Genomic DNA, 23779 nt, shown 5'->3' with positions numbered 1-23779 from the left:
GAGCAGGCTATCATCGAAAGTTCCAAGCATTGCAGGGGCAGCGCCAATACAAGACCATAGACTATCGAAGGAGCATGCCATGCATGAGATTGTGGTGCCAAGGGCGATTCGCCAAATTTGTGACAAATCTCCCCCAAATCACAGACCAATCATCATCTCTTAACTAATAACATACAGGCACCTACAAAATGCTATCAAGCAATTCCTCCAGTCACCGAGATGGCATTTCCATAGTCATACAAAGGTACACCTGCATTATGATACATTATTATACCATATGAATATGTATCATATAAATGTGAACATAACATAACATCTTCCTTTTACTCGAGGATTACAATACATTGCTCCCTTCCCCAAAATTTCTAATCCCTCCCCATCACCATCATATGATTTAATGCCATTTAATCACCTTTGCAAATGTCATAATATGCACCTTTAAGCTCACAAGTGTAACACATACTCCTGTTAATACCCATAACTAAAATATATAAATAATTAAAACATGAAAAAGGATCCACTTGACCCATACCTTCTGCTCTTCGAATGACATGGTATGTCATGTTTGAGACTGTTTTCTTCAATCTGCAAGGTGTGGTTGAAAGACCCATCAAGTTCCTGCACAGTTACTTTTAGGGGGCCCTATGAAAAGGACAAGAGGATAATTAAAGAAGTAAAAATTCATGCAACTGCACCACAACTGTCAGGCAACTCTTAACTACATTAAAACTGTTTTACAAAAGCAATTGCGCCAGGGGCAGGACTGCATGTCTATGAGAAACTACACTGGATTCCCAGCTTTGTTTTATGAAGGACGAACAGTTGAACAGGCTAAACGTACAGCATCAGTATGGGTGCTCAATGTAACAATGCTAATATGGCTGAAAAGTGGGAAAGGATGCACTAAAACGAAATGAGTCAAATCATAGTTGGGAAATAAATAACATGAAATATGAGATTCTTAAAAAAGTTCCTGAAATAATTAAACAACTGGAAACTTATACCGGCTATGGAATCCTCCAGACGCCCAGAGGGTACAATAAGTCATGAGCTGAGATATTAAATGAATGTGTATAGCTTTAGTTATAAGATAGATGCTACATTTCCAAAGTATAGATAACGCACACCACATACGTTTAACAGTAACAAAAAAATCAGACTAAGAAGGTGATTTTATATTGGATACATATCATGGGGAAAACAGGCTCCAAGGTTAGTACTTAAGGCACTGGAAATGCACTTCATGCTGTTAGCATTAGGAACCTTTAACCAGGCATATCCTGTTGCAGTTCAGTTGAAAATTGCCAGAATAGTGGTAGTTACTGCTATGTCTTTCTACAATGATACGTAGGAGCTATAAACTACATAAATGAGACATTAATAGATAAACTTATACACACAAATTAGAGTACACATCATTGTACCCAACACAAAAGCACCCGTTTTAACCTCTACTGAACAACCAAAAGCCTCTTGAGGAATTATGTGTACCTCAAAGAATGTCTCCAACTTTAGTACCAATTGGCTCCTGCGGAAGTCCTGTATTATATATCCTAAAAGTGCATCTACAGATGTACAAAGCGTATTATGCCATGTATTACAAATGCTGAGTGCATGAGTGGGTTTGTGAGTAGGTGTGAGATTGTCTGAGTGGATCTGTGAGTGGGTGTGTGAATGAGTGTATCAGTGTCTAAGTTGGTCTGTTAGAGGGTGTGTGAGTGCCCGAGTAGGTGCCTAAGTGTCTGTGTCAGTAGCTGTGTGAGTAACTGAGCCACAACGGAACCACGCCTGCCCCTGTATTCAACATGAGTCCACAGTTTTGCATAAAATATCTACTCAAGTGGGGTACCTTTTTAGGTCGAGCATTCGAGACCTCTTGTATACTTTAGTATACCTCTTGCTTACTTGAATGTGGACACGAGTCGGACGCACGCTTTTTCAGTGTCAGATTTGTCCTTGTGAGCGCGCTTTTGCTGCTGGCTGTTTGCTGTGAATGTGTGCGAGCGCTTTCGGTTATGTCCTTTCCCTCACCCGTAGCTGTTAAAACACTCTGCCCCTGGCCCACATCAACCACATCGTTTTAGTAATCGCTGATGTTGCTCCAGACGTACTTCAAAGACCCTCTTCTGTATTTGGGCATTCTTCCCCGTGGTTACCGACTCTTGTTCCCCCAACCCGTTATTTCTCCCTCGCCCATTATTATTAACGCCTCCCAGCCTACTGCTACCTCCTCCGCCTCACTGTGCGCCCCCAGTCCTTATGTCCTCAGACCCCCCTCATACTGTTGCCACCTGACAATCAGGCAGTAGGATAAGTCCCGCCGGCTCTGCCCCTTCGCTTTCAGACCATGGTCGCTTACCTCCCCCGCAGACTGAGCTTCGGCTTTCCGGTTCCGAGAGCTGCTCCTCGGCCCCAAGTCCCGTTGAGTCGCGGCCCCTTTATGGCTGGGCCACCGCGGCCTGGAACAATATTGCTTTCCTTTCCAAATATTTTGTGATACAAAGGTAAAGCGCCAGGCAGTATATTTTTTAACTCGTTTTTCTCGCTGTACGTTCGTTTCCTTTTGTGTCTATCCTGCTTTCATGATGCAGCACTCGAAAGTCCCTTAGGGTATATTCACGCTACACAAAATGAATAAGCTAATAAAATAGAATCATGTTCTATTATTGTGACCAGAAAAACATGACGCTTCAGTATATTCGTAAATCATGTAAGGAAGAAGCTGTCTGCACGCCACTGCAGACTTCCTAGTTAGCAAAATTCTTAGCTACGTATGAAGTTTGAATCAGCAACTACAACACATCAGATACAAATAGGAATAAACCGATCACGAGGGGTAGCAACTTTCTTTCACGCCTTTAATATCTTGCATTTACAACGTGGAAGTAACGCCACCTTGTGGAAAGTACTAAAATGTGTAGAAAGGAGACAACAGAAGAATGGATGTGTAGAAAGGAGACAACAGAAGAATGGACTTCTTGGGGGTGTTTGTTCAGCAAAATGTTGACCTCTGGTCAGTAAGAAACCGTTGACGAGTTCCCCACTGCATGTGCCTTTCCCTGAAACACGGAAACTGTTTTTTGCTGAAGGCTTGGTATATTTGACATCTCTATAAGTCCACTTGAATGTGCTTATAAATAGTGCAGGCTGTTTAAATGGTGACTATCGTCCGTGTATTTATTTGGGAAGTCTGTCCCTCACATTTGGAGGTAACCCAGCAACATGACGTTAAGGACTGTCATGCAGTTGGAGTCAGATTTAATTTTCATTATGCATGTTTCAAATGTGACTTTTATGACTTGCCATGTTTTCTTTCTTTTTCGTAATTGGTCTGTGCTGGTGGCCTTCGCTGTTCCTTGTTTTTTATAGTCATTAATTTGCGGTAGCAGGACAAAGACACCCCCTGCCATGGCTTACATCCACAAATAGATGTATTTCGCCCCCATCCTTCCCACAGAAACCTTGTCTTGCTTGATTCACGTGGCTCTTCTTTATAGGACTAGAAGTCTAACAGGAACTATCAGTACTGTATTAAAACAGCCTGCATGGCATCAAGGTGTCTTCTCACAGTACCAGTACTCAGCGAAACACACTTTGATAACCGAGGAAAGATGTTATTCCTTTATCTCATCAGGCTTGTGAAACAGCCCTCCTCCCTCCCGGGGTGCTGTTCTGAATTAAGACACGCACTCTGTTGTCAGACATTCCTTTCAGGTTAGAGGCGTTATTCGGGATAAGAATCTCGACCTACCCAAATCTATCACCCTTACTCTATCTATCTATCTATCTATCTATCTATCTATCTATCTATCTATCTATCTATCACCCTCACTCTATCGCCCTCACTCTATCTATCGCCCCCTCACTCTATCTATCTATAACCCTCACTCTATCTATCGCCCTCACTCTATCGCCCTCACTCTATCTATCGCCCTATTCTATCACCCTCATTCTATCTCCCTCACTCTATCTCCCTCACTCTATCTCCCTCACTCTATCTCCCTCACTCTATCTCCCTCACTCTATCTCCCTCACTCTATCTCCCTCACTCTATCTCCCTCACTCTATCTCCCTCACTCTATCTCCCTCACTCTATCTCCCTCACTCTATCTCCCTCACTCTATCTCCCTCACTCTATCTCCCTCACTCTATCTCCCTCACTCTAGCTCCCTCACTCTAGCTCCCTCACTCTAGCTCCCTCACTCTAGCTCCCTCACTCTAGCTCCCTCACTCTAGCTCCCTCACTCTAGCTCCCTCACTCTAGCTCCCTCACTCTAGCTCCCTCACTCTAGCTCCCTCACTCTATCTCCCTCACTCTATCTCCCTCACTCTATCTCCCTCACTCTATCTCCCTCACTCTATCTATCGCCCTCACTATATCTATCACATCACCACAGCATCACTCAGCACCACCACAGCATCACTCAGGAGCACATTATGTGCTACCAAAGCATCACTGAACGCCACAGCATCACTCGTCGCCACCACAACATTACTCAGTGCCACCACAGCATCAATATGTGCAACCATTCAACAACAACTAGTTCAAATATGTTCTCTCAATGTTTCAAGCTTTATTACAAATGTCACAAAAAGATGTTAATATTTCACTTCTGTTCTTGGATTTTTGTCACAATAAAATACACTGAACATAATCTTCACAAAAGTTATTTACAAAAGTTTAAGCTATTGCCATTATAAATTACAATAACTTTTATTTAAGTATTAATTATAAAAAAAAATTAAAAGCCATTGTTATTTGTAATATCAATACATCTAAGTCACGTAAATAGAACACATATTGCATTACAAATGCTATAGGTGTCACATTTGCGAACGTTAAAACTATTGGCATTTTAAATAACAAAGCTATTAATTTCGCTATTTCCAAAACCAACACATAAATAAATAAATAATTTGTCATTTACAATACCAATAGCTCAAACTGTCCTAATGCGAGACCTATTGCATTGCAAATGCTTGTTCTGGTTAGTTAGTAACTGCTACCTTGTTGGGTAAATGTCCAGTGCGTATTCTACACTACATCTGAATAATGGACCAAGAGGAAATGTCTCCAGTGACCTTGTGTGCATTTAGGCAATGTGATTGTTCCTGCTGCATCTGTATCCGGAAATATGTGATAACATGAATCCTCCTATAGAGAGGACAACAAGACTACAAAGAGGTAAATCTTCATCAAACAAGGGTACTTCCTCTTAGCTATATGAAGTACGTGCTTCTTTGTTTGGTGAAGATGTCCTCATATACCTCGGCATTTAGAAAGAGTCACCAAAATCGGCGGGAAACGTGATGGGAGGGCCACAATAATGTTGGGGTGCCAGGGCCGATTTAGGTCCCTGGGGCGCCAGCCTGGAAATGCTGGGTGCCCTGGACCCCACCCAGGGCACCCAGTCAGCACGGTTGTGGACCAAGGGGGGTGGAGGGGATCCTGAATGTCACTCTGGTCCCTGCCGGTTCCCCGCCTTCAGCGGGAGCCGGCATTGCTCTCACACACAGGGAGCTGCTAAACATGCAGCTCCCTCTGTGTGACAGCAATCATTTTGTCTGTTTCCAAACAGACTAAAACTCTGCTGCCAGCAAGTGGGAGCGGTTTGACAGCTCCTGCATGCTGGAAGCGGAGTTCATGTTTTCTCTGAACTGGCGGGAGTTGTCAAAGTTCCCCACCAAGACAGACCAACAGCTATGTCCTGGAGGTGGGCACCCAAGGACAAATGGAGTCTGCCCTGGGCGGTCCCCAGGGTCATATATGGCTCCAGCTGGGGGGACCATGCAGCTTCCCTTCTTTGTTGTGCACAGGCCGCCCCACGGAAGGGGGGGCTTGTGGCCCCTCTCAAAGCTTACAGTTTGTATTTCTCCCCTGGAAGGTGGGGGTCCCCCAGGGCCCAGGGAGATTGCTATCTCCAGGACTCAGGGAGGTAGCGGCCACCAGGGCCTACGGAGGTGCCGGCCACCAGGGCCCGGGGAGTTGGCGGCCACCAGGGCCCAGGGAGATGGCGGTCCCCAGGACCCAGGGAGGTGGCGGTCCCCATGACCCAGGGAGGTGGCAGTCCCCAGAACCCAGGGATGTGGTGGGCCCCAGGGAGGTGGCGGTCCCCAGGGCCCAGGAAGGTGGCGGTCCCCAGGGAGGTGGCGGTCCCCAGGGCCCAGGGAGGTGGCGGGCTCCAGGGCCCAGGGAGGTGGCGTCCCCCAGGGCCCTGGGGATCCACGCAGTCCACTGGCATATTATTAAATGTTGCCCTAGTGAGTTGGTGATCCCTGGGGCATATCAAAGTCCTAGGAGGAGGCATGCGCAGCTCCCCCCCACCTGAAAAGCCCCGGGAATTGGTGGTCTCTGGAACTCAGGAGTAGGAGGAGTGGGGGATCCACTTCCCCGTCAACATTAAAATAGAGCCCTAGGGAGGTGGAGGTTCTCAGGGCAAAAAAAAGGCCTAGAAGGGGGGCCTGTGAGCCAGCTTTCTGTTATTTTTAAATGCCCGCATTTCCCCGGGACCTGGCCCACCCGGGGCTATAACATAAAAAAGCGCGGGAGACCACACTTGGTTTTTTTTCTTGTTTCTTTTCACAGCTCTGTCCCGATTTTGTGCCAATTATTTTATTTTTAAAGTGCCTTTGTGCCATGGCGGAGTCCCTCTGGGGCCCATGGCCAGGGCTATGGGGTCAGGGTATTCCTACCCTGCCCCCTCTTCTTTAAACGTTTTTCTGGGACTCGGCTGAAGCTGAGCCTCAAGATGGCTACTAACATTCCTGGTTGAAGTGTTGCCAACCAATCAGAGCACGAGATTGGGAGGGCTCGCAGAGTCTTTACGCCCCTAGATATCCAAAGGAAAATGCTACTTACCAGTATGCACCTGTTCTTGGCATGTAGAGCTGTAGATCCACATACTTTTGCATAGATCGCCATCTGGTGTTGGGCTTGAATGTTTGCACTTTGTTATTGTAGAAGTCTTTGTAGTCACGAGATAGGTGACTCCTCCTCTGGTTAGTAGTGCACATGGGCATCAACTCCATCCTTAGATTGTTTTGCCATGAAGGGTGATGATGGAGTTAGTTAGAAATAGAAAGATGTCCATGTGTAATGTATCTAAGTAAGATAGTATTGCAACACATATAGGTGTCCGGAGAGGCGGGTGGGCGCAGATCGCATACTTTTACATAGACTATACAGCAGTTCCCCAGTTAGCATTGGCTACCTGTATGCGTTGCAGTAGTTTGAAAAAGTGTTCTTAGTACAGCCTGGCCCACACTAGCTTGTTGTTTGGCCTGCCCATGTGCACAGTAGTGTTTTGTGAAAGTGTGTGGTGTAGACTATGTCGCGGCTTTGCAAATGTTATCCATGGGGATGTGTCCTAAGAATGGAATGGATGCCCCTATTTTGTGTCTGGAATGCGCTTTAGGGGGAATGAATAAGGTATGCTTTGCTTTTTGGTAGCATATTTGAATGCATTTAACGATCTACCTGGCAATTCCAGCTTTTGATATAGGATTGCACTTATGTGGTGGTGAGAAAGTTATTTAGTTTTCCTGAAACTTTTTGTCCTTTCAATGTAGTAAAGAATAGCTCTTTTGACGTCAAGGGTATGAAGAGCCCGTTCAGCTAGAGAGTCTGGTTGAGGGAAAAATACTGGGAGCTCAACAGACTGGTTAAGGTGGAAAGCTGAAACTACTTTAGGTAAGAATTTAGGGTTTGTCCTAAGTACCACTTGGTTGTGATGTATTTGCAAAAATGATTCTTGTATGGTTAATGCCTGGAGTTCACTTACTCTTCTAAGAGATGTGATGGCCACAAGGAAAGCCAGAATACATTTGAGGAATTGCAATTCACATTTATGTAAAGGTTCAAATGGGGGACCCATGAGCCGAGTAAGGACAACGTTTAAATTCCATACCGGAGAGGGTAGAATTCTGGGATGAATTATTCTTTTAAGGCCTTCCATGAATGCTTTGATGGAGAGGTACCCTAAACAATGATACATTTTGTCTGTTTTGTAAGTAAGCTGCTATAGCTGCAAGATGTAATATTATGGATGTGTATGCCAGATTACATCTTTGTAGATGCAGGAGATAACAGATAATGCTTTGAGTTGACTTCTTTCTTGGAACAATGGTCCTTAGCATAACATGTATAAACAAAAACAAATGCAATATAGAAAGGGTAAACATTACGCATATGTCAGTCGGAAGGTTGGAAAACCAGTGAGGTGGCGGAGCTTACGGATAGATTGAGAGAGAGACAATGGTCCGGACCATTGCGTCTCTCCCAATCTATCGAAGAAAATCTCCTGTATTATTCAGGCTATTCCTCTATCCGTAAGCTCCGCCCCTCACCGGTTTTCCAACCTCCCGACTGCTCTCCACTTGAGGAACCTTTACCTTTGCCCTCAAGGCAATTTTTTTTCAAAATACCAGGGAAATCAATTGTTGTAGTCCTGATGATGATCCCTTTTAATTATCAGCTTGGGATCGAAACGCCGTCGACATACTGATTAGTGCCATTAATTTCTATTCTACATATGATTAATGTGGTCACTATGTGGGCTAGCTTGCTTCATTGTATGACCAATTCAAGCACCCAATGCTCAAACTATTGCCTGTGTTCTTTTGTTTTGTATGCGTAATGTTTACCCTTTCTTTTGTTTCCTGAAAATATTGGGTGCAGGACTGTGTCCCGTTATATTGTTCTTGTTTCTAATGTAACAAAATCACTTTTATTCTGGAAATTAAAATTCTTTGTCCGGCTGGGCATCGAAATACTATAGTACCCATTAAGGTCTATATTGCATTTGTTTCTGTCTATACATGTTATGCTAAGGACTATTGTTCCAAGAAAGTAATCGATTCCCGGGGTCCTTAGTTACTCTTCGGGCTCCCTTCTTTGTTTAAAATAAATGTTTTGAGTTGAAGCATCTAGTGGATTGATTGTGTTGTTATTGCAGTAAATAACAAATATTTTCTATTTAGCTGCATAGCATGCCCTAGTGGTAGAATGTCTAGCCTCTTTAATGACGTTCATACAGTCTGGTGGAAGATTAAGGTAACCAAACTCTTAAGACTTCAGGAGCCAGATTGCTAGGTTCAGTTGAGCTGGTCTGGATGTCTTCACTCCATGGTTCTGTGTGAGAAGCTTTGGGGATAGGTGCAGTTTTTGGTGCAGAACTACTGAAAGTTCTAACAGTGTCGTGAATGGTGGTTGTCTGGCCCATGTTGGAGCAACCAGGATCATTGTGAGAGACTGTTGCTGGAGTTTGTGCACCAGTAACGGAATGAGTGGGAGAGGCGGAAAAGCGTATGCAAATCTGCCTGACCAGTTCATCCATATAGCTTTGCCTTTGGACAATAGGGGTGGATACCTGGAGGCAAAGTTTGGGCATTTTGTGTTTATATGTGTGGCGTACAGATCTATGTCTGGTTGGCCCCACATTTGAAATAACGGAAGAAGAACTTGCGGATAAAGTTCCCATTTGTGAATCTACTGTTGTTGACAACTGAGCAGATGCACAATTTGATTGTGTATCCTAGGTAGATGCTCTGATAAGAGGTATATCTTTTGAGGAATGGCCCATCTCCAAATGCTGTGTGCTAGGCGTGATAGCTGCAGAGAGTGTGTCCCCCCTGTTTTTGAATATAGTACATTGCTGTCATGTTGTCTGGCCGGACGAGGACAGCTTTGCCTATGAGATGTTTCTGGAATTACTTTAGGGCGAGAAATATGGCTAGTAACTCCAGGTGATTGATGTGGAGGAGTTTTTGTTGAGGGGTCAACATACCTTGAATGGTGTGGTTTAAGAGATGAGCTCCCCAGCCAATGAGCGACGTGTCCGCTGTTAGTACTACTTGTGGAAACGGGTCTAAGAACGGCCGCCTTTTGGTAAGATTGTGTGTGTTCCACCATTGCAGAGAGCGATATGTGCGGCTGTCTACCAACACCAGATCTGTAAGAAGACCTTGAGCTTGGTTTCACTGTTGTGCTAAACATTCTTGTATGGACGCATTTGGAGTCTTGCGTAAGGGACAATTAAGATGCAAGAGGCCATCATCCCTATTAACTGCATGAACACTCAAGCTGGTAGCGAGTGTTGCTGTTGAAATTTTGTTATGATGGCTTACATAATGGCTATCCTGGCTGGATTGGGGTATGCTAGGGCTTTGGAAGTATCCATTGTTGCGCCTAGATACTGTTGGGTGTGGGACAGTTGGAGATGTGACTTGGTGAGGTTTCATGTGAATCCTAAGTTGTGCAGCAGCTGGATTGTGTACTGTGTTTGTTGTAAACAACTGCTGCATGACTTGGCTTTTAGGAGCCAGTTGTCCAGGTGAGGAAACACATGAATGTGTGGTCTTTTTAAATGGGCTGCTACCACTGAGAGGCATTTTGTGAAGACTCTGGGTGCTGTTGTGATCCCCGAATGGAAGGACTTTGAATTGGTAATGTTGTCCGTCCACCATGAACCGTAGGTATTTCCTGTGAGCAGGGTGAATAGGAATGTGGAAGTAGGCGTCCTTGACATCTAGAGAGGCAAGGAAATCGCCTTGTTGGAGCAGTGGGAGGACCTGCTGTAGCGTGACCATGTGGAAGTGGTCGGATTGTATGTATAGGTTTAGCAGTCTGAGGTCTAAAATTGGCCTGAGAGAGCCGAATGGGAATGAGGAAATTAAGGGAGTAAAGCCCTGTGCCTTGTTGGTGTAGGGGAACCGGTTCTATTGCATGTTTTTGCAAGAGAGAGAGAACCTCTTGCTTGAAAAGCGTTAGATGTTCTGTGGACACTGGACATTGTTTGGGAGAGATGTGGGGGGTAAGTTCCAGGCAGTAACCATACTGGATAATTTGTCTTACCCTCTTGTCCGTGATGATTGGATTCCAGACAAATAGGACCTGTGATGGTCTTCCGCTGACCGGAGTGTAGTGGTCTGTGGGGAGTGGAGGAAATTCACTGTTCTGTGGTGGGGGAGTTGCGGGAGTTAGAACCATGTCCTCTTCTTCCATTGTTATAGCCTCTGAAAGTCCCTCTAAAATATCCTCTGTTAGGGGAAGTCTGAGCTTTTATAAGTGGAAGAAGTGTCTGTACCAGTGGTCTTGGAGGCGCCCCTATAAGAGGAGCGACGGAAGGAACCTTTACTAGTTGTTGCTTGTAGAGCCCACATGGATTTGGCTCTATCAGTATCCTTTTTAGGTCGAGCGACCTATCTCAATGCGCATGCGCATTGAGCGGGAGCGAGATATATAGGGGCTTATCGAGAGTTTACCGAACTGGCGATTCCAATGGCGATTCCATGCAGTGCATGTGCTTTTTAGGTCATTGCGCAAGCGCAAGCCCTAAAAAGCGCGTGCACAATGCCACCAGCCGCCTGCCTGCCTGCCTCGCATTACCACATCAAAGGCAGCCCTCCCAGCGCATTTCTCACCCCCTAATTATTCACGGCTGGTCGGTCGTACTTTCAGTTTCACGGCCGCGTCTCCTCTTAAAACTTGTTTAACTTGTTTTTTTATCTTGCCTCCCGCAGCGACGCAACTTAAGATCCCACGCCCCTTCATGAGAGACCAAACGGAGTTCTTAAATGTACACCAAGCAGGGTGAGGCTCTGGGGTCGTGCACTCCTCATCGCCTGGGCGTCATGCTTCATGTTTGAGCAACGATTCAGAAAAGGGGGTGGTGATGAACAGAGTGTCTGAATTAAGCAGACCACTCTTACCCAGTCCAAAGATCAGGGCTTGATCCATCACCGTTATTTAGCTCACTGCCCCATCCCAGCTCAGAACCTGGCTATATGCAAATTAGTCTGTCCCTGGCCCAGTGCATCATGGGAACAGGGCAGACCAAACTACCAAGCCAATTCTTCACCAGAAAGGAGACAAGCTACCGGGGACCGGTTTCTGGCATTTCAGCCTCGTCGGCCCGGCTTGCTTGAATCCTGATGGAGCAGTGAGCAAGGGACTCATGTCTGAGTATACCCTGCCACACCTATAGTGGCAAAAAACGTTTCAGAAAAGGGGGTGGTGATGAACAGAGTGTCTGAATTAAGCAGACCACTCTTACCCAGTCCAAAGATCAGGGCTTGATCCATCACCGTTATGTAGCTCACTGCCCCATCCCAGCTCAGAACCTGGCTATATGCAAATTAGTCTGTCCCTGGCCCAGTGCATCATGGGAACAGGGCAGACCAAACTACCAAGCCAATTCTTCACCAGAAAGGAGACAAGCTACCGGGGACCGGTTTCTGGCATTTCAGCCTCGTCGGCCCGGCTTGCTTGAATCCTGATGGAGCAGTGAGCATATAGCCAGGTTCTGAACTGGGATGGTGCAGTGAGCTAAAAAACGGTGTTGGATCTAGCCCTGATCTCCTGACTGGGTGAGAGTATTCTGCTTAATTCAGAAACTCTGTCCATCACCACCCCTTGTTGTTAAATATTTTGTCCACCCTAAGCGTGGAAGGGTATACTCAGATGTGAGTCCCTTGCTCATTGCACCATCAGGATTCAAGCAAGCCGGGCCGACGACGGCTGAAATGCCAGAAACCGGTCCCCGGAAGCTTGTTTCCTTCCCAGTGTAAGAATTGGCTTGGTAGTTTGGTTTGCCCTGTTCCCATCATGCACTGGGACAGGAACAGACTAATTTGCATATAGCCAGGTTCTGAACTGGGATGGTGCAGTGAGCTAAAAAACGGTGTTGGATCTAGCCCTGATCTCCTGACTGGGTGAGAGTATTCTGCTTAATTCAGAAACTCTGTCCATCACCACCCCTTGTTGTTAAATATTTTGTCCACCCTAAGCGTTGAAGGGTATACTCAGATGTGAGTCCCTTGCTCATTGCACCATCAGGATTCAAGCAAGCCGGGCCGACGACGACTGAAATGCCAGAAACCGGTCCCCGGAAGCTTGTTTCCTTCCCAGTGTAAGAATTGGCGTGGTAGTTTGGTTTGCCCTGTTCCCATCATGCACTGGGACAGGAACAGACTAATTTGTATATAGCCAGGTTCTTAACTGAGATGGTGCAGTGAGCTAAAAAACGGTGTTGGATCTAGCCCTGATCTCCTGACTGGGTGAGAGTATTCTGCTTAATTCAGAAACTCTGTCCATCACCACCCCTTGTTGTTAAATATTTTGTCCACCCTAAGCGTGGAAGGGTATACTCAGATGTGAGTCCCTTTCTCATTGCACCATCAGGATTCAAGCAAGCCGGGCCGACGACGGCTGAAATGCCAGAAACCGGTCCCCGGAAGCTTGTTTCCTTCCCAGTGTAAGAATTGGCTTGGTAGTTTGGTTTGCCCTGTTCCCATCATGCACTGGGACAGGAACAGACTAATTTGCATATAGCCAGGTTCTGAACTGGGATGGTGCAGTGAGCTAAAAAACGGTGTTGGATCTAGCCCTGATCTCCTGACTGGGTGAGAGTATTCTGCTTAATTCAGAAACTCTGTCCATCACCACCCCTTGTTGTTAAATATTTTGTCCACCCTAAGCGTGGAAGGGTATACTCAGATGTGAGTCCCTTGCTCATTGCACCATCAGGATTCAAGCAAGCCGGGCCGACAACGGCTGAAATGCCAGAAACCGGTGCCCGGAAGCTTGTTTCCTTCCCAGTGTAAGAATTGGCTTGGTAGTTTGGTTTGCCCTGTTCCCATCATGCACTGGGACAGGAACAGACTAATTTGCATATAGCCAGGTTCTGAACTGGGATGGTGCAGTGAGCTAAAAAACGGTGTTGGATCTAGCCCTGATCTCCTGACTGGGTGAGAGTATTCTGCTTAATTCGGAAACTCTGTCCATCACCACCCCTTGTTGTTAAATATTTTGTCCACCCTAAGCGTGGAAGGGTATACTCAGATGTGAGTCCCTTGCTCATTGCACCATCAGGATTCAAGCAAGCCGGGCCGACGACGGCTGAAATGCCAGAAACCGGTCCCCGGAAGCTTGTTTCCTTCCCAGTGTAAGAATTGGCTTGGTAGTTTGGTTTGCCCTGTTCCCATCATGCACTGGGACAGGAACAGACTAATTTGCATATAGCCAGGTTCTGAACTGGGATGGTGCAGTGAGCTAAAAAACGGTGTTGGATCTAGCCCTGATCTCCTGACTGGGTGAGAGTATTCTGCTTAATTCAGAAACTCTGTCCATCACCACCCCTTGTTGTTAAATATTTTGTCCACCCTAAGCGTGGAAGGGTATACTCAGATGTGAGTCCCTTGCTCATTGCACCATCAGGATTCAAGCAAGCCGGGCCGACGACGGCTGAAATGCCAGAAACCGGTCCCCGGAAGCTTGTTTCCTTCCCAGTGTAAGAATTGGCTTGGTAGTTTGGTTTGCCCTGTTCCCATCATGCACTGGGACAGGAACAGACTAATTTGCATATAGCCAGGTTCTGAACTGGGATGGTGCAGTGAGCTAAAAAACGGTGTTGGATCCAACCCTGATCTCCTGACTGGGTGAGAGTATTCTGCTTAATTCAGAAACTCTGTCCATCACCACCCCTTGTTGTTAAATATTTTGTCCACCCTAAGCGTGGAAGGGTATACTCAGATGTGAGTCCCTTGCTCATTGCACCATCAGGATTCAAGCAAGCCGGGCCGACGACGGCTGAAATGCCAGAAACCGGTCCCCGGAAGCTTGTTTCCTTCCCAGTGTAAGAATTGGCTTGGTGGTTTGGTTTGCCCTGTTCCCATCATGCACTGGGACAGGAACAGACTAATTTGCATATAGCCAGATTTTGAACTGGGATGGTGCAGTGAGCTAAAAAACGGTGTTGGATCTAGCCCTGATCTCCTGACTGGGTGAGAGTATTCTGCTTAATTCAGAAACTCTGTCCATCACCACCCCTTGTTGTTAAATATCATGTTTGAGCAAAGCACAGCGCATACAAACAATGGCGGGCGAGGCTTTTTTTCCTCACAGCAGGCTCCCTTAAATTTCAATTACTCATGGTTTTTTAACCAGCTCCGCACTTGCGCTTCAGCAGTAGTGCCGCTGCATATGTTTATTTTCAGCACCTTTCACTTTCAACAAGGCGGCGCACGCCTTTCTTTCAGTATGGCGCTTTTTTAAATCTTGCCTCCCAAAGCAACACGACTTAAGATACCACGCCCCCTCATGTGAGACCTTCACACCCTCATCGACGCTCTCCCTGCTCCGCCCCCTCCCCTGTCCGCCGTGTCGCATTTCTCCTCCCCCCTCCCCACAGCAATGCCCTCCGTCTTGTTCTCCTCCGTCGGCTGTTCCTTACCCCAGTTTCCCTTCCTCCTCGCCTCTCCTATTTATTTATCTAAGCCCCTCGTATTCACTATAATACAGTCCACGTTGATTGGGCACAGGGTCAAAGAAAGGATTATTGTCATTATAATGGAAATGAAAACAAGGCATGCGCAACCCACCATCTACAACCCTTACATTAACATCGGTCAGTGATTGGTACAAAATAAGTACCCCTCTGTATATAATAAAAATGTCATGCCACATCCACCACCACATCCACCACCACATCCACCATCACCACCACATCCACCACCACATCCACCACCACATCCACCACATCCACCACCACATCCACCACCACATCCACCGCATCCACCACCACCACATCCACCACATCCACCACCGCATCCACCACTGCATCCACCACCACATCCACCACCACATCCACCATCACCACCACATCCACCACCACATCCACCACCACATCCACCATCACCTCCACATCCACCATGACATCCACCGCCACATCCACCACCCCATCCACCACCACCACCACCGCATCCACCACCGCATCCACCACCACATCCACCGCATCCACCACCACCACATCCACCGCATCCACCACCACATCCACCATCACCTCCACATCCACCACCACCTCCACATCCACCATGACATCCACCACCACATCCACCGCCACATCCACCACCACATCCACCACACCCACCACCACCACATCCACCATCACCACATCCACCACCACATCCACCACCACATCCACCACACCCACATCCACCACATCCACCACCACATCCACCACCACATCCACCACCACTTCCACCACCGCATCCACCACCACATCCACCATCACCTCCACATCCACCATGACATCCACCACCACATCCACCACCACCACCGCATCCACCACCACATCCACCATCACCTCCACATCCACCATGACATCCACTGCCACATCCACCACCACCACATCCACCACCACCACATCCACCACATGCACCACCACCGCATCCACCACCGCATCCACCACCACATCCACCACCACATCCACCACACCCACCACCACCACATCCACTACATCCACCGCATCCACCGCCACCACATCCACCACCACCACATCCACCACCACCGCATCCACCACCACCACCGCATCCACCACCACCACCGCATCCACCACCACTACATCCACCACCACCATCACCACATCCACCACCACATCCACCACCTCCACCACCACATCCACCACCACATCCACCCCCACATCCACCCCACATCCACCCCCACATCCACCACCATCACCACCACATCCACCACAACCACCACCACCACCACCACCACATCCACCACCACCATATCCCCCAGATCCACCACCACCACCACATCTATGTGTGTGTGTGTGTGTGTGTGTGTGTGTGTGTGTGTGTGTGTGTGTGTGTGTAGGTGCAAATGCAATGTTCTTGGATTTTCGTCACAATAAAATACACTGAACATAATCTTCACAAAAGTTATTTACAAACGTTTAAGCTATTGCCATTATAAATTACAATACATTTTATTTAAGTATTAATTATTTACAAAATTAAAAGCCATTGTTATTTGCAATATCAATACATCTAAGTCACGTAAATACAACACACATTGCATTACCAATGCTATAGGTGTCACATTTGCCAAAGTTAAAACTATTGACATTGTATCTGACAAAGCTATTACTTTTGCTATTTTCAAAACCAACACATAAATAAAAAAAGTGTCATTCACAATACCAATTGCTCAAACTTTCCTAATGCGAGACCTATTGCATTTCCAATGCTTGTTTTAAATCTTGCCTCCCAAAGCAACACGACTTAAGATACCACGCCCCCTCATGTGAGACCTTCACACCCTCATCGCCGCTCTCCCCGCTCCGCCCCCTCCCCTGTCCGCCGTGTCGCATTTCTCCTCCCCCCTCCCCACAGCAATGCCCTCCGTCTTGTTCTCCTCCGTTGGCTGTTCCTTACCCCAGTTTCCCTTCCTCCTCGCCTCTCCTATTTCTTTATCTAAGCCCCTCGTATTCACTATAATACAGTCCACGTTGATTGAGCACAGGGTCAAAGAAAGGATTATTGTCATTATAATGGAAATGAAAACAAGGCATGCGCAACCCACCATCTACAACCCTTACATTAACATCGGTCAGTGATTGGTACAAAATAAGTACCCCTCTGTATATAATAAAAATGTCATGCCACATCCACCACCACATCCACCACCACATCCACCATCACCACCACATCCACCACCACATCCACCACCACATCCACCGCATCCACCACCACCACATCCACCGCATCCACCACCACCACATCCACCGCATACACCACCGCATCCACACCACATCCACCACCACATCCACCGCATCCACCACCACCACATCCACCGCATCCACCACCACCACATCCACCGCATCCACCACCGCATCCACCACGGCATCCACACCACATCCACCATCACCACCACATCCACCACCACATCCACCATCACCTCCACCATGAGATCCACCGCCACATCCACCACCACCGCATCCACCACCACCACCGCATCCACCACCACATCCACCGCATCCACCACCACATCCACCGCATCCACCACCGCATCCACCACCACATCCACCATCACCTCCACATCCACCATGACATCCACCGCCACATCCACCGCCACATCCACCACCACATCCACCACACCCACCACCACCACATCCACCACCACATCCACCACCACATCCACCACACCCACCACACCCACATCCACCACACCCACCACACCCACATCCACCACATCCACCACCACATCCACCACCACATCCACCACCACATCCACCACCACATCCACCACCACATCCACCACCACATCCAACACCACATTCAACACCACATCCAACACCACTTCCACCACCACCGCAACCACCACCGCATCCATCACCACATCCACCATCACCTCCACATCCACCATGACATCCACCACCACATCCACCACATGCACCACCACATCCACCGCATCCACCACCACCACATCCACCACATCCACCACCACATCCACCGCATCCACCACCGCATCCACCACCACATCCATCACCTCCACATCCACCATGACATCCACCATGACATCCACCGCCACATTCACCACCACATCCATCACCACCACATCCACCACCACCACATCCACCACATGCACCACCACCGCATCCACCACCACATCCACCACCACATCCACCACCATATCCAACACATCCACCACCACTTCCACCACCGCATCCACCACCACATCCACCACACCCACCACCACCACATCCACCACCGCATCCACCACCACCACATCCCCCACCACCACATCCACCACCACCGCATCCACCACCACCACCGCATCCACCACCACCGCATCCACCACCACCGCATCCACCACCACCACATCCACTACCACATCCATCATCACTTCCACCACCATTCCTTCCACCACCACATCCACCACCACATTCACCACCACATCCACCACCACCACATCCACCACATCCACCACCACCTCCACCACCACCACCACATCCACCACCACATCCACCCCCACATCCACCACCACATCCACCACCACATCCACCACCACCATATCCCCCAGATCCACCACCACCACATCTATGTATGTGTGTGTGTGTGGCTGTGTGTGTGTGTGTGTGTAGGTGCAAATGCAATGTTCTTGGATTTTCGTCACAATAAAATACACTGAACATAATCTTCACAAAAGTTATTTACAAACGTTTAAGCTATTGCCATTATAAATTACAATAAATTTTATTTAAGTATTAATTATTTACAAAATTAAAAGCCATTGTTATTTGCAATATCAATACATCTAAGTCACGTAAATACAACACACATTGCATTACAAATGCTATAGGTGTCACATTTGCGAAAGTTAAAACTATTGACATTGTAACTGACAAAGCTATTACTTTTGCTAAAATAAAAAAAGTGTCATATACAATACCAATTGCTCAAACTTTCCTAATGCGTGACCTATTGCATTTCCAATGCTTGTTCATCTTTTCTAAAGATGTGTCCACAGTGGGTCCAAACAAGTGTTCCTGATCTAAGGGTTGATTGAGGATGCACCTATTGCTTAAAGCCCGATATGTGCAGCCACGCATGTCTACGTAATAACAAGCTTGTATTACCTACGCAGGATGCAGCATCCAGGGCACATTTTATTGAGGTGTTCATGATTAGCTCTTGTACTCATCTGGAATATGTTGCATGAGTTTTTCGAAGTTCATCATAGTGAGCCCTATCGTACCTTGCAAGTAAAGCTTGTGAGTTAGCAATGCACCAGAAGTTTGCTGCAACCCTTTTACCTGATGCGTCTAGGAGATTTGATTCTTTGTCTGGCAGAGAGGCATCACCTGTGGTTTGGGAATTTGCCAGTTTGCGGGCATTTGCTACTACTAATGAGTCCGGAGGGAGTTGACATTTGATGTAAGCTGGAAAGCTTGGAGCTAGCTTGTATTTTTCTCAATCCTAGGAATAAGCAACCTAGCCCTGACAGGATCTTTAAAAACCTCAGGGGCATGTTTAATCATCCCCTTGAGCATAGAGAGAGTATTTGTAGTTTTTTGTGGCTGGGAGAATGTCTCGAGTAAAAAATCCTCCTCTAGAGGGTCTGAATGGAGTTGAACCCCATGGTATTGTGCAGCTCTATTTATCAGTTGCGCAAATCCTACATCCTATTATCATCTGGAGGGATGGTCTAGAGGAATATACATCTGGCTCAGGCACATCTGGGACATTGTAGTCATATCAAGAGTCATGAGGTGGGGTACTGTGTGTGTCATCATCAGTATCTGTGTGATGTGGGTCTATTCCCTCATCCTCACCCCCTGTGGTGTAGGTGAAAGAGGAGGCACTGGAGAGTGTGCTGGAGAGGGTATAATGTTTGCTGGTTGTAGAGGTGGAGAAAATGGCCTCATAAGTGTGGTTGATGAGTATTTTTTCTTGGAGGGTATATCTCAGGAGTTTCTGAGGTGTCCAATTTTCCTCTTTTTAGGTGGTATAGAGGAGACGTGGCAAGTAATGGGGTCAATATGGAGTGTTTTTTTGCTTAGGATCCGGTGAATCTGGATGGAAAAGTTCTTTGGATCTGCTGTCTTTTTTGGGCGCCGAGGACTTTGGCTCAGAGTGGTGTTTTGGCCTGTCTTCCTTAGCTTTAGGAGGGTTTTTTGTTTCCTTTTGCTTAGGTGGAGTTTTCGATTCTGAGAATTTAGTTGTTTTTTTCGGGTCTGAAGACTTTGGTTGAATTTGCTTCGGTGCCGAAGAGTCTGTTACTTTTGGTTTTGGTTCCGAAGATTCTGGAGTCGACGGGACCTTGGTTTTATGTTTCGGTGCCAAAGATGGTTTTTCATCACCGTGGTGTGGATGGCTCGATCCTGAGCTGCCTGAAGGCTTTGTGGGCTTCGGAGCCGGGTTACTGAAGACTTGTCTCTGTGTCGACCCAGACCCGAAGGTGAAGGTGTTACCGGAGCCTTTTGTGTTTTCGGGGCCGGGGTGTCGACGTCAATACTCACACTCCATTGACTTGGGGTAATCGTCTGGTCTTCTGAGTTCGATTTGTCGGCTTCGGAGAAGTTGGCCTGTTCATCTCCTGTCTCTGGTTCGGGATCTTCGGTGCCTGCCTCTAAGTTGTCTTCCGGCACCAAAACTGTTGATCTGGACATTTCGTTGACGTCTAGCCCAGCGATCACGTATGGTCTTTTTAGACCTGAAAGAGTCACGGGATTGGCATTGTCAACTCTCGTGTTCTGGCGAGAGACAAGGTTGCAGCCCTCAAGCAGATCTGTGTATGGGAATTTAGCCCCACACTTGCATTTTTTAAATGGAGTCCTTTCCATATGCTGGTTGATGGCACCGATCGGCCCAATGGCCCACGTCGACGAACGGACTCGAAAAGTTTTTGAGGAACTAGATACGCGTCGAGAGAGATCGCGATCGAAACAATGTTGTCGATCGGTGAGAGTTTTGCGCGTCGAAGGAGAATCGAAACGACTTCGACCTGGAGGGCAGTAAATTACTTCCGAACCCGATGGCGGAAAAAACAATCTAAGGACAGAGTCGATGCCCATGCGCACTACTAACCAGAGGAGGAGTCACCTATCTCGTGACAACAAAGACTTCTACAGTAACAAAGTGCAAACATCAGACCCAACACCAGGTGGCGATCTATGCAAAAGTATGCGATCTACAGCTCATATTCCTCAAACTTTTGTTTTCTTTAAATATCTCAAAAACTACTGAATGGGTTTAAACCAAGTCGCTTTCTGGACCAACAGCTACAGTTCTGCCAAATTTAGTACAATTCCGTTTAACTGTTCGAGCTGTAGTTGTGTCTAAAATTCCTATGGGAATTAACATAGGAAACACACTTTTTTTTTACGCCTCCTTTTTCTCTGCCCCACTTGATGGATCACCTTGAAGCTTTCCATGCACAACAAGACCCAATTTGACACTTGTTTTGGGTGAAGGTTCGTCAAATGGCTCTGAAGATATAGCCAAGTCAAAAAAACGCTTTTCCTATGGAAACTAGGTACTAACTACCTACTGGTATAACACAAGACACACACACACTTCAGCTCCTAACATGCCCTATGGGGGATGGAGACATCAACACTGGTGGAACACCCAGTGAAAAATATGCAACTCAGAGAAAATAATAAAATAAAGACACTCATTCAATCTGTAAATGTGCAGCTAATCCCTCTATTCCATAGCCCATCACAGATTAAATGGAGAAGATGCGTGTCAGACATGGCAGCTTTGATCGCATAACAACCAAGCAAACCAGACAGTGTGAAGTAGAGTTACAACATAAATGACAGACAAAGTTTGAATACGGCGCGGTGAGTGCAATCCTGGAGTGGAGGTAATGAGCCCAGTGTACATAATAAATCTGCAAAGAACATAAATACATGAAAACAGTTAAAGTGGAGGAAAACACAACACACACAATTCACCATATTGATAAACTGAAGTGAAAACCCTACCTACACAATTGGCTGTCCATCCCCAACACCACGTACCATAACAAAACTGTGTGCAGGAAGGAGTAACAAGTATGCAGGGATTTCAATAACAAAAGAGTAGTGTTCCAAGGCAAAGACTGATATTAAGAGAGATACCCAAGCCACTAACAGACCCCCTTGGGAGTGAGGCCCAAGTGGGCATTCACTTATTGCAAAAAAATCAGAGCTCCAGAGGGTGATATATGTGAAGGAAATAAATGGATGTACGGAGAGATATGAAACAAGCATTTACAATGCAATGGTCTCGGCATTGTTAAAGTTAGAGCTATTGGCATTGCTCATGACATTATTTTTATTTATGTTTTTGGTTTTAAAACATAAATAAATGGCATTGTCATTTACAATGCCAATAGCTTAATCGCTCGCAAATGCGAGACCTATTGCATTTGCACCCACACAGAGACACACACACCCACACACATACACACACACACACATACACGCACACACACATACACGCACACACACATACACACACACACACACACACAGAGCTACCCACACACACACACACACAGAGCTACCCACACACAGAGCTACCCACACACAGAGCTACCCACACACAGAGCTACCCACACACAGAGCTACCCACACACAGAGCTGCCAGGGGCAGGTGAGCAAGCACAGCGCTGGGGCAGGCAAGCAAGCACAGCGCCAGGAGCATGCGAGCAAGCACAGCGCAAGGGGCAGGCGAGCAAGCACAGCCCCAGGGGCAGGAGAGCAAGCACAGCGCCAGGGGCAGGAGAGCAAGCACAGCGCATGGGGCAGGAGAGCAAGCACAGCGCCAGGGGCAGGAGAGCAAGCACAGCGCCGGGGCAGGAGAGCAAGCACAGCGCCGGGGCAGGAGAGCAAGCACAGCGCCGGGGCAGGGGAGCAAGCACAGCGCTGGGGAATTGTGTCAGGAGAAGAGAGGTGCTGCTGCTACAGAGTGTGAGGTGAGGTGGGGTGGGGGGGTGAGGGTGGGTTGCAGTGCAAACGATAAAAGACAGAGCGAGTGGGCGGATGCGCGGGGCAGCTGTCGGGCGGGTGTTTGCTGGGGCTGGGAGTTTGCAAAAGGGGCCTAAGGAGGGGGGTTGTCTTGATTGAGGAAATAATTGCATGAAATAAGTAGATGGATGGGATGCGGGCAGAGGGGAGAAGGCTGGGGCAGGGACTCAGCAAATGGTAAAGAGTGTGGGGGGTGGGTATTCACCACAAGCGGCGCAGGATGGCATAACAAGGCCAAATACCGTTAAGGAGACCCCGGTCCCTGCGCAGCGTTCAGCAGACAATAACAGGTGTGGGAGCCTTCAAGGCCGCAGCAGCGGAGAGGGCGGGGGTGCCCGGTGAGAGAGTGCAGACTCCGCAATACAAAGTGTGCAAGAAGGTTTCACGCTGGAATTGTGGTTGTGGCCTCCGTGCACCGCAATAGGTGCGAACCTGTAGCAGGGTGCTGGGGGGGCACGTGGTGTGAAGGTGATCAG

General features: G+C 47.4%; 1 protein-coding gene across 2 annotated transcripts in view; it reads right to left on the bottom strand.

Annotated features, from left to right (window-relative positions):
- Positions 1 to 23779, bottom strand: part of TAF2 (TATA-box binding protein associated factor 2) — a 658862-nt gene that overhangs the window by 436268 nt on the left and 198815 nt on the right. For both annotated transcript variants that reach the window (XM_078686838.1, XM_078686839.1), the window contains exon 14: positions 533 to 642. In XM_078686838.1, the coding sequence (XP_078542964.1) occupies positions 533 to 642 (110 nt within the window). The remainder of the gene's footprint in view (positions 1 to 532; positions 643 to 23779) is intronic.

Source organism: Lissotriton helveticus, chromosome 4_1 (genome assembly GCF_964261635.1).
Source record: "Lissotriton helveticus chromosome 4_1, aLisHel1.1, whole genome shotgun sequence".
Lineage (NCBI taxonomy): Eukaryota > Metazoa > Chordata > Amphibia > Caudata > Salamandridae > Lissotriton > Lissotriton helveticus.
This window is presented reverse-complemented; position numbering and strand designations above follow the sequence as displayed.